The sequence below is a fragment of the Trachemys scripta genome, chromosome 2 (assembly GCF_013100865.1).
Source record: "Trachemys scripta elegans isolate TJP31775 chromosome 2, CAS_Tse_1.0, whole genome shotgun sequence".
Lineage (NCBI taxonomy): Eukaryota > Metazoa > Chordata > Testudines > Emydidae > Trachemys > Trachemys scripta.
The window spans coordinates 271,588,958-271,601,245 of NC_048299.1; the positions used below are offsets into that span (position 1 = coordinate 271,588,958).

A 12,288-nucleotide genomic window follows, 5' to 3' on the forward strand; every position below is an offset into this window, starting at 1 on the left:
TGGACAAATGGCTACTAGGAACTGGCCTGAGAACACCAATTCATTTTACACAGGTCACTGAATGGCCATTAGATGGCCACAGTTTCAGACACAGGGTGCCAGTGTTGCCTATTACCCACTGAAATCAAGATTTAGATACCTAATTAAGGGACATGATTTTCAACACTATGTCAACAGGCGCTCCTGAATCCTGTCGCTGGCAGGCAGGGAACAAGCAAGAGCCTACAGCAGTTTCTTCACCCAGCAAGAAATGCCTATCGGTTTCATCACTATTCTGCTTTAATTAACTTCATTCCAGCTAATCTGTCATCTCAGTTAAACAACAAGAGAGCACGAAGACAGATTTCACCACAGAAATTGCCACTGCAGTGCTATGCTTGAAAATGCTCAGATGCAAATGGTTTTCATGCTTTTAACCTTGGGGCAATTTTAGTCACTATAGACTAAAAATCCCACCTTAACAGTTTGTTACTGAGGAAAGAAAATGGACCCTGTGACTTGATAAGACAGTGACATGTATGTGGGTAACAATACCCGCTAAATAGTTCTCATGGCTTCCTGGAGCAAAAATTGCAATGAGTCCTGGATGCCTCTAGAAGGGTCCTGAAAACTTATTGATCCCTACCTCTAAATAATGAATGGATTCACTTCCGTGAAGTCCTGTCCTCCTTAGCTAGTCTACGCACCCAGATCAGCATTATTACATGATGAATAGCCACTGAACACAGCTAAGTGACAGATCTAATATTGATGCCCTGAATCCATCACCCAGTCATGCATCATACACATCAGTCGCACTGCCCCCATGTTATCCTCTCTGCCTTAGGGTTTTGTGTTAGTGGCCAAGGCTATAGCATCTCAGCCTTATCCTGGGGTCTGAAACCAGATTGAGAAAGACAGAAAGCTTACCCTGTTCAGATAACTCCACAGTAGCTTGGCAACTAACTTCCAGAACATGTTCCCCAGACAGGGGGAGGTTCAAGACTGGCCAATAGTTCAACAGAAAATCAAAGCTGAGATACACTTTCTCTAGCACAAGCCAAACCTCAGCACATTTCAGTAGGGATGGCACTCTGCCCTCTTCTAGTGTGTCTTAAGTGAGAACTCCCATCTAATAACAAAGTGCTTCACCGCTGGCTTTCACAAGCTACAACAGAAAGGGATCCTGGACACAGGCTATCCGCAGTAGCACCAGAAACCTCTGCATAACAAGGGATGAGACCAAGTTAAACCAGCACAGATGTATTTGCACCCATCATTCTAAACATGATTGGCAAAGAGATGTGCACATTCTTCCCAGCACAGCAACATCAAGTCAGATTCAGGGAAGTGACTTTCTAACTGAATCACACTCTTCATGGCTCTGAACAACTACCCTGGAGCATTATTTACCATATCTCTAATAGATTCAAGGAACTTCTGTTCTCCACACAGACTCAATGGAAGCTCCTGCTCTCCTCCTGACCAATCTCTGAAAACTGTTTCCATGTTTGTCACTCTCCCTGAGTTGATCATTCACTCTCATACAGCACTTTCCATCTATATATCTCAAAGTACCTTAAAAAACAGGATCATCCTCATCGTTATCCCTATTTTACAGATGAAGAAATTGAGGCACAGAAGTGAAGAGTCTTGCCCACAGTCACTCAGCAAGTCAGTGTCAGGGTGTCAAATTGTTGCTAATTGTATTAAGGACTTCTCTGAATGGACTCTTTTCAGATTATAGATCACAAATCATCCAAACACTTCAAGCACATGAGTTATCCCATCTCCAGTCAGCATAGCTAGGGCCCTACCAAATTCACGGCCATGAAAAATGTGTCATGGACCGTTAAATATTGTCTTTTGTGTGCTTTTACCCAATACTATACAGATTTCATGGGGGGAGACCACCGTTTCTCAAATTGGGGGTCCTGTCCCAAAAGGGAGTTGCAGTGGGGATTGCAAGGTTATGTTAGGGGGGTCGCGGTATTGTCACACTTACTTCTGTGCTGCCTTCAAAGCTGGGCAGCTGGAGAGCAGTGTTGCCCACCTCTGACGGCAGTGTCCCACCAGCAAGAATTAAGGGTGGCAATACCATACCATGCCACCTTTACTTCTGTGCTGCTGCAGAGTGGCGGCTGCTGACTGAGGGCCCAGCTCTGCAGGCAGCAGCGCAGAAGTATGGATGGCAATACCATACCATGCCGTCCTTACTTCTGCACTGCTGCTGGCAGTGCCTATGCCTTCAGAGCTGGGCTCCCGGCCAGAAGCCACCATCTCCAGCTACCCAGTTCCGAAGGCAGCGCCACCACCAGCCGCAGCACAGAAGTTAAGGGTAGCAGTACCACAACTCTCCCCCCAAATAAGCTTGTGACCCCCCTCACAACTCCTACAACTAAATACCATGAAAATTCAGACTTAAATAGCTCAAATCATGAAATTTTTTTATTTTTAAAATCCTATGACCATGAAATTGACCAAAATGGACCATGAATTTGGTAGGGCCCTAAGCATAGCACTTAGGATCATAGAATATCAGGGTTGGAAGGGACCTCAGGAGGTTCATCTAGTCCAACCCCCTGCTCAAAGCAGGACCAACCCCAACTAAATCATCCCAGCCAGGGCTTTGTCAAGCCTGACCTTATAAAACATCTAAGGAAGGAGATTCCACCACCTTCCTAGGTAAACCATTCCAGTGCTTCACCACCCTCCTAGTGAAAATGTTTTTCCTAATATCCAACCTAAACCTCCCCCACTGCAACTTGAGACCATTACTCCTTGTTCTTTCATCTGGTACCACTGAGAACAGTCTAGATCTGTCCTCTTTGGAACCCCCTTTCAGATAGTTGAAAGCAGCTATCAAATCCCTCCTCATTCTTCTCTTCTGCAGACTAAACAATCCAGGTTCCCTCAGCCTCTCCTCAGAAGTCATGTGCTCCAGCCCCCTAATCATTTTTGTTGCCCTCCACTGGACTCTTTCCAATTTTTCCACATCCTTCTTGTAGTGTGGGGCCCAAAACTGGACACAGTACTCCAGATGAGGCCTCATCGATGTTGAACAGAGGGGAATGATCACATCCCTCGATCTGCTGACAATGCTCCTACTTATACAGCCCAAAATGCTGTTAGCCTTCTTGGCAACAAGGGCACACTGTTGACTCATATGCAGCTTCTCATCCACTGTGACCCCTAGGTCCTTTTCTGCAGAACTGCTGCCTAGCCACTCGGTCCCTAGTCTGTAGTAGTGCTTGGGATCCTTCCAACTTAAGTGCAGGACTTTGCACTTGTCCTTGTTGAACCTCATCAGATTTCTTTTGGCTCAATCCTTTAATTTGTCTAGGTCCCTCTGTATCCTTTCCCTACCCTCCAGCATATCTTCCACTCCTCTCAGTTTAGTGTCATCTGCAAAATTGCTGAGGGTGCAGTCCACGCTATCCTCCAGATCATTAATGAAGATATTGAACCAAACTGCCACAGGACCGACCCTTAGGGCACTCCGCTTGAATACAAAAAAAGACTTGCTTAAGTCTTAGGGTACATCTACACTACAGGGGAGAGTCGATTTAAGATATGCAAATTCAGCTACGTGAATAGCGTAGCTGAATTCGACGTATCGCAGCCGACTTACCCCGTTGTGAGAACGGCGGCAAAATCGACCTCTGCGGCTTCCTGTCGACGGCACTTACTCCCACCTCCGCTGGTGGAGTAAGAGCGCCGATTCGGGGATCGATTGTCGCGTCCCGACGGGACGCAATAAATCGATCCCCGAGAGGTCGATTTCTACCCGCCGATTCAGGCGGGTAGTGTAGACCTAGCCTTATTGAAGTCAGACTTAACCTGCGTGCTTAAGTGCTTTGATAAAGAAGGCTGTGATTACTCATGCCCTTAAGTCTAAGCAGGTACTTAAGTGACTGCTGAATCTGGACCATGACAAATTTAGGCAGGATTTAAACCAGGGATCGGCAACCTTTCAGAAGTGGTGTGCCAAGTCTTCATTTATTCACTCTAATTTAAGGTTTCGCGTGCCAGTAATACATTTTAACATTTTTAGAAGGTCTCTTTCTATAAGTCTATAATATATAACTAAACTATTGTTGTATGTAAAGTAAATAAAGATTTTAAAATCTTTAAGAAGTTTCATTTAAAATTAAATTAAAATGCAAGCACCCCCCGGACCGGTGGCCAGGACCTGGGCAGTGTGTGTGCCACTGAAAATCAGCTCGCGTGCCGTCTTTGGCACGCGTGCCATAGGTTCCCTATCCCTGATTTAAACAAACAAGCCACAGCAGAGGTGAAAGACTCTGTATCCCTTTCTCATTTTCCTGAATCATACAGAATTAGTCCAGTCCCATTATACATAGAGCAATTATATATACATTTCACATAGTGACCAAGGTTTATTTAGTACACTGAATTTATCCCCATTCCTAAATTCACTTGCCCTGAGACTTGACATAATTTGCAGACTTTAAACTTTTTTCCTGTAGTCATATTTTCACTTTTTCCTTTTTTTTTTTTTTAGGGGATGGGGTGGAGAGGGAATGAATCCAGGTTGGTTCCAGGATGACCAAGCTTATGAAATCAAATAAATGTAAATGGCCAAAGTATTTCCAATACGCAACGAGCCAAGGAGAAGAGTCAAAACAGATTAGAAAAATAACTCTTGTCCAGAAGAAGGAAAATAATTAATATTGATTTTTTAATATTAAGTTTAAAATGATCACACTTCTATTTACTGCAAAAAAAAAGTTAACAATGACAATTCAATCCATTGTTCCATAGGTACTCAATGAAATTATGCACTCGTTCTTCTCAAGGCTAATGCTAGCAGAACTGATATGACAGGTTGAAGAGAGCCCATTTTGATGGACTGTGACACAGCTGGCAGCCTCATGTTATAAAAGCCCCTGAGAACTGAATCCATGTTGACAGAGGATTAACTGCTGTTCATTCTTTTAGGAGGTTAAGAAACTGTATTAGCTGCCTGATAACTACATCCACTGGGAATCAGTCTCCTGCGGTTAGCAAATACACACCTCGGTGAAAGTGCCACCAAACGCTTATTTTAGACAGGGGTGATTAATGGGGTTAGAACCTAGGCTCCAGGGTGGCTTGTGACAGGGCATTGCCAGCAGAGTTGAATGGACAACTCAAAGCCAGCAGAAACTCCTTTATGCATTTCCTATAGATGCACTGCCTCGGGACATCCGCTAAGACTCTGGGTTAACTTAAAAGAACTAAATCACAGATATCAGAGGCTCAAGTGAAAAGAAGATCAGGAAACTTACTCAGTTTTCTGCACGATGGGGAAGCTTCCAAGTCGTACATAAGAACTCTGAATTCCATTTTCTTTCCTTCCAAAAATTTCCTTCACGCTGAACAAATCCACCAGGTCAAACCCTGTCCCAAAGTAAATGGTAAAGACAAGACTGTGATCAGGCTACCTTTCAAACAGCAGAATAATGGGGCAAGCATTCAAACTGTGGTCTGGTGTTTATGTTCAACCATGGCTGCCACACTTCAGAAATGGGTCCAATTCCGACTTGGAGAAGTTTGCGCATAATTCCAGCATGATTTAGTCTGTCAAATTACTCCAAAATCAGAGTGATAAACACATAGGAAGAGAAAAATCAAACTGCAAAGTGCCTTAGAGATCAAAATGACATTTTACATGCACTTATGATGATTATTTGTATTCCCGTAGCGCCTAGGAGTAGATGAGATTCAACTAATCCATGAGAGTCACACAGTTAAGGAGGAGAAATAAACAGCACAGATAAAATCTAGGGAAGCCTTTTACTGGAGAGCAATTAGTCCAAGGGCTTGTCTCCACCCGATTTCTGTACCAATATACTAGTTTAGAACCAATCCAACATAGACAAATTGGTGCAATCCTTTGTGTGGATGCAGTTGTACCAATTTAGACATGCTTATATTGGAATAGCTTATTATGATAAATGTACACTAGGTGTTTCTACCAATTTAACGACATCAGTTTTTAAACCAATGTAGTTAAATTGGAACAAAAATTGTGTGTAGTCCAGACCCAGGACAGAGCTATAGGTAGCAGGAGACAGCAAAATATAAACCTAAAGTATGCTGTCTGTTGTGGGGGAGGAGGGGCACCTTTTCAAGATGGCTGATCCTTTTGTCTTGCATGAGTTTTCCTGGCTCTCAGTAGCCTTCCCGCCTGTCCACTCTGCTACTGGACAATCAGGAGGTTAAATAAGGCAGCTAAGATACTTCCAGGGCCTCATGGCTTCATCCCATAACCACTTGGGTGACAACTCCATTGACAGACCTTCTAACATACTGTCATCAGCCATGATTGCTTCTATAAATTATAGCAAATAGAGACAACCAGGGACTTGAAAGCTCCCTACTGGCTGTAATATAAAACCAGCATGACCTGTCCATACAAACTTGCTGATAGCTCATTTCACCCTGCAGCACATATTTTTCATTTACACCAAACATACTGACGTGAGGAAGGACCATGAGTGTTGTCTGTGAGAAATGGCTCGCATTGATTGGCAAGGAAGCTTGTTAGCTGTCCACAAAAGCTAATTTGTGAAGGGGCAGGTTGGATCACTGCCAAAGCTGCTACACAATTCCAATTCAGCATCAGCTGCCAGACTTTTCAAACCATGTAGGAAATGCTCTGCTATGTAGGTACAAGTGATGGTGATGAAAACTTCCTCCTAAGTATTTCCATCATTAGCCTCAGATGCCAAACATGCTTTAATCTTTCCCTGACAACTCAAGCAACCATCCTTATCTTGAGGGATTGTTTATGGCTTTCAAACTGTTAGAGTCGATGCAAACAAAGTGTCATATTCAATCAATCACTTCATCTTGCTGAAATCCCTAAAAGAGAGCAGGATCAGAGCTGCTTACGCTAATAAAATAATACAATGAAGCAGATAAGCAAGCTTGTTAAAGCTACTTTGCAAATAGAACCTAATGATCATAATTTGTTATTGTACAGCATGCAGATAAATTACTGCAGAATCTCACAAATTCACACTAAAGATTGGTGCATTGCGAATTACTTTTATTTTGGAGAATTAACGAGGAAATGAACAAACAGTGAAACAAAATCAATCTCGCTTAGCAAAAAATACTTTGTTCATTTACCATGACGACCGTAGTTGAAATTATATTTTTATGGTGCTTCAAAGCATATTAGTAAAGATCCTGTGGGGTATAACTTTCAAAAAGAATCAAGCTTTTTTAAGGAGGCTCTGCTGTGTGGTTTCCCATCATAGTTTTCAACTAATAAATTGGTAAGTTTAAGATCGGAATAGCAGGTATTAAGGGGTTTATTTTTAACTAACCCATCCATTTGCTACATAACCCCCCTTTAAAGAGACCCATCACATTTTCAAATGAAAATTTTGCAGGTACATGTAACACCTATGATAATTTTTAAATGAAGAAGAAAAATATATATTTTCTCAATTTCTTCCCCAGATTGTTTACTTTGTGTGTCTGGAAGCACTCTGGAATGAATCCATCCCTTTGCTGGCTCTAGATCCAGTGCAGAGACAGAGAGAGGACAGCTTGGGGCTGTAGGTTCAGACCTCCGCTCAAGCTACAACTCTCTGGTCCGCTCTACAAAACACCAGGATTAACTGGCTCCAGAGTGGTGAGGGATGGAGAAGTATGAAACTTCCCTTGAGAGCCAGCAAGTGTCTCCTGGCTTCCTTGAGCTTCCTCTGGAGATGAATGAGTCATGCGGTGTAGGGCTGTTCTTAGCAGGCACAAACCAAGTCCTGGAAGAGAATTATACAGCTCTCAGACACATCTATTAGCTTTCTGACCTTTTTCATGAGTAGAACAGGCAAGCATACTCCATTCTTGCATAGCATAGTGCATGGATACATTACTGGTGGCTTGCCACCATCAGCACAGATGTGATTAGCTGGATGGCTTCTGACTCTGAGCCATTTAATCAGCAATGCTATAAATTTGGCAGCTAATGAGATGGATAATACTCTTTGATCATCAGGAGCCTACTTCATTATGGCCACTAAAACATGAGGCTACTGAAAACATCTAACCTGATTCAGTCTCATGAAAAGCAGTGTACCCTGGTCAGACCAATAACATGAGAACAATGACCTGAAAGAAAGGCTCTGTTTCACAATGACAAACTTGACTAGGAAAGTAATTTCTTAGGCGCTGCTCTACTGATCAAATCAGCCCAATGTCTCTTTATTTGCAGTAATAACTCTTTACAGGAAGCAGCCCGTTACTCTGGATGCAGACAGCCAGGGCCGGTGCAACCACTAGGCGAACTGGGCGGCCACCTAGGGCGCCAAGTGGTTAGGGGCATCAAAAAGCGCCCTCAGGGGAGGCTGTGGAGTGGTGAGCTGGAGCAGGGGAGTGTGGGGAGGGCTGCCCGCAGCAAGTAACGGGGGGGCGTGCAGGGGAACTGCTCCCCACCCCAGCTCACCTCCGCTTCATCTTCTCCCCTGAGCACACCGCCCCCGCTCTAACTCTCCTCCTCTCTCAGGCTTGCCGTGCGAAATGGCTGATTGGTTCGGCAAGCCTGGGAGGCGGGAGAAGTGGAGCGGCGCCGGCATGCTCAGGGGAGAAGGCGGAGCGGGGGTGAGCTGGGGCGGGAAGCTGCCGCAGGGGGGGCTCCCCGGGTGGAGGGGGGTGGGGAACTGCTGCAGGGAGGCACCGCAGGGCGCGGAGCTGCTGCGGGGGGGCTCCCTGCCCCTGCCTCATGGCCCCTGCTCCGCCCCATGGCCCCAGCCCCGCTCCGCTCCGCCCCAGCCCCGCCCCATGGCCCCAGCCCCGCTCCAGCCCTGCCCCCACTCCCCTGAAGACTGCAGTCAGGCCCGATCCTGTACTCACCGCATGGTAAGTGGAGCGACCCAGCCCCAGCCTGCTCCGCTCCCCTGGCTCCCAGGCTTGGGGGGAGGGGGGAACTGTCCCCCCACACTTGCCGGTGGCACGGCTGGGAGCCAGGGGAGCGGAGCAGGCTGGGGTCGGGTCACTCCACTTCCCACAGGAAGTGGCCAGCCCCCCTGCCCCCCGCCGCCACGGAGGCCTGGGACCAGCCCCCCCCCCCCCCAAAATAGTGGAGGGGGGGGCACAAGGTAGAAGTTTTGCCTAGGGCGCGAAATATCCTTGCACTGGCCCTGCAGACAGCACAGTCTTACTCAGCTCTTGCAGGAAGAAAGCAGCCAAACTGTGGCATGGGGCACCGTTCACTTTGTCCTAGTTGTAATATTCAAGAGCACTTCCTTTTATAACTGAGGTGCCCAGTCTGTGGTCTGAGGACCAAATGTAGCCTGGCAGTACCCTAAATCATGGCCCACAGTCACTATCTTCCTTCATTTGCAGAGTGTGAAGGATTGGAACTGCTCAACTGCAATGTTTCTTTGCTGATGAGCTTCTATTAATCTACCAAGGAAGATGCAAGAATTAGCAAATATAGATTTCTCCAGTTATTTGGAGGGGTTTTATTAATAAAAGTTTATATTCAGGCACTGTACTGTGTTCCAGGGGATTGAGCATGGAACTAGGAACTCCTAAATTCTATTCCCGTCCAGAAAGTGCCCTGTTACGTTGAGCACCGACAATTTGCTTATCCGATCAGTACCTCAGTTTCCCCATGTCTTTCTGGCAGTCAAAAGCAACTGCCCACATATCTACACCAGCAACACCATCACTGGACCTAACCAGATCAGCTACAACATCACCGGCTCATTCACCTGCACGTCCACTAATGTTATATATGCCATCATATGCCAGCAATGCCCCTCTGCTATGTACATTGGCCAAACTGGACAGTCACTACGCAAGAGGATAAATGGACACAAGTCAGATATCAGGAATGGCAATATACAAAAACCTGTAGGAGAACACTTCAACCTCCCTGGACACACAATAGCAGATGTAAAGGTTGCCATCTTACAGCAAAAAAACTTCAGGACCAGACTCCAAAGAGAAACTGCTGAGCTCCAGTTCATTTGCAAATTTGACACCATCAGATCAGGATTAAACAAAGACTGTGAATGGCTATCCAACTACAGAAACAGTTTCTCCTCCCTTGGTGTTCACACCTCAACTGCTAGCAGAGCACCTCACCCTCCCTGATTGAACTAACCTCGTTATCTCCACACTGATATATACCTGCCTCTAGAGATTTCCATTACTTGCATCTGAAGAAGTGAGGTTCTTACCCACGAAAGCTTATGCTCCCAGTACTTCTGTTAGTCTCAAAGGTGCCACAGGACCCTCTGTTGCTTTTTACAGATTCAGACTAACATGGCTACCCCTCTGATACCTTCTATTTCTGGAGTAATTGTCAAATTGAGAGGACAGACAAACACCCAGAATTCACAAGTTATCTTATTCACTAGTATTTCAACTCCTCAGCAAAGACAGCAAAAAGCAGCCGCTTCACACCGATAATTAATTCCACTTTCAGAAATCCAGCTAAGCACTTTGATTCAGCACCTTTAGCCAACAGCAGCTTCTCTGACTGTCTCCCAAAACAGTATAGGCCCCATTTAGGGTTGCCATCTTTTGAGTGTGTGTGGGGGTGAGGGGAGGGGGGAATCAAGGGCATTTCATGCAAAGCATTTAAAGAGCTAATTTGCATAAATCATTTTTAAACCAATTTGCTGATATTTACAAGTAACTTGTAAGGAGTTTTTTAACATTTGAATTCCTTATATAAAAGCCAGAGGATGTAAGTGCCTGGGGAGTGCACTATAGACTAGGATTCGTTAACATAGCCTCTTGCTATTAACCAATTGCCTCTTGCCCTTGTTTCCATACATACTACAGTTGGGTTTTCATGTGTGCTTCGAGCTGACCTAACTCTATTTCCACTGAAGCCATAAGGAGTTTTACCAATGACTTCAGTGGGGGAGGGTCACGTTCATTCTGAGCACTTTTAAAAATCCCACCCTACTGTAAGAAACAAGGATCAGGCAAGCTACTGTCCTGTAGTCCCAATACTTTGTACAAGGACTCCCCACCCATGGTACAAGGAGGCAGGAACTTAGATGGCCGTAGGTTTGTAACAATATTACAACATTCTTCAGCTGTATCACCAGGAGCCACCATTCACACTAATTGTTTACTTTGCACCATTTCCTCCAGTCGGAAGGTGCAGTTGGATGGGCCACAGAGAGTCCTGTGGCACCTTTAAGACTAACAGATGTATTGGAGCATAAGCGTTCGTGGGTGAATACCCACTTCGTCAGACGCACTGGATGGGCCAGTTTCCCTTTTGTTTATGGTCAATTGAATGTTCTGGTTTTTCTGCTGTATCACATAGCAAACATTAGGGGGTCCTACCATTGCAGAACAACCTCCAAACTACAACTAGAAAGTCTGGATTTTGAGCTGAATTCCAGCGTCAGCAAGTATGGAAATGTGAGAATCAGTAATTCTGGCTGAGGCCTATCGCTAATGTATGCCCAGAAGATGACCTGTTCATCTCCGTCTCTCTAAACTGGAGATGCTCATTCACTGAAGCCTGTTCTTCTAGATCATCTGCCTGAAGCCTCAGCAAAAGAGAGGGAGAGGCAGATCTGTAGCACTAGCAGATAAAAGTGGAGAGAATGGTGCTGGACAAATGAGGAGAAAGCAAAAGCAGTGAGTGGCTGAGACTGAAGAGACAGTATAAGAAAAGCAGGATTCAAAGCCATGAGCAAACAGGTAATGGAGAAGAGATGGAGCCAGAGAATCATACAATATAGAGGAAAGGGTTGCTTTAATGGAATAGCCAGCTTTCTGTAACAACAGGAAATAAGACCACAAAATTGTTTCCAAGGCAGCATATTTCATCACTTGATCCCATATTCCTAACACTCCATTCTATTTATTGTATTGGTCTATTTATCTCTTTCAGCCTATTCATTCCCTCTTATTCATTTACCCCTCAGTTTTCAGGCGGTTGCTAGTGGCATATTGAGACACATTCAAAGTTGGTTTTAACATTCAACTCTTTCCCTTGTCACAAAAGGCTTTTCTACGTTGAGGGCATTCTGCATTTTCTGAATGATGGACATTTGGCTTGATGCCGCTAACCTCCTTTCTGCTTCTTTCCTGCTCCAGTGAAACAAGATTAAACAGGAGTTAGTTATTTCTTTGATGTTCTTGTAGGCCAGATAGGCTTGTGCCGGTTGAACTTACCAGAACTATTTATAGTAGATGCCAATTTTAATTAGTTTCTATAGTTTAAAAGCGTGGTTTGGATTCCATTCGATTTGTGGTGGTTTGAATTCCCCTAGAAGTCAGATAGATGGCGCTATAGCATACACATGTATCACAATA

At 44.8% G+C, this 12,288-nt stretch overlaps 1 protein-coding gene across 1 annotated transcript in view; it reads right to left on the reverse strand.

The window, feature by feature from the left end:
• The window catches only part of COL22A1 (collagen type XXII alpha 1 chain), a 302,778-nt gene that overhangs the window by 182,644 nt on the left and 107,846 nt on the right, over nt 1-12,288 (reverse strand). The window contains exon 5 of the mRNA XM_034763665.1: nt 5,271-5,382. Coding sequence (XP_034619556.1) covers nt 5,271-5,382 — 112 coding nt within the window. The remainder of the gene's footprint in view (nt 1-5,270; nt 5,383-12,288) is intronic.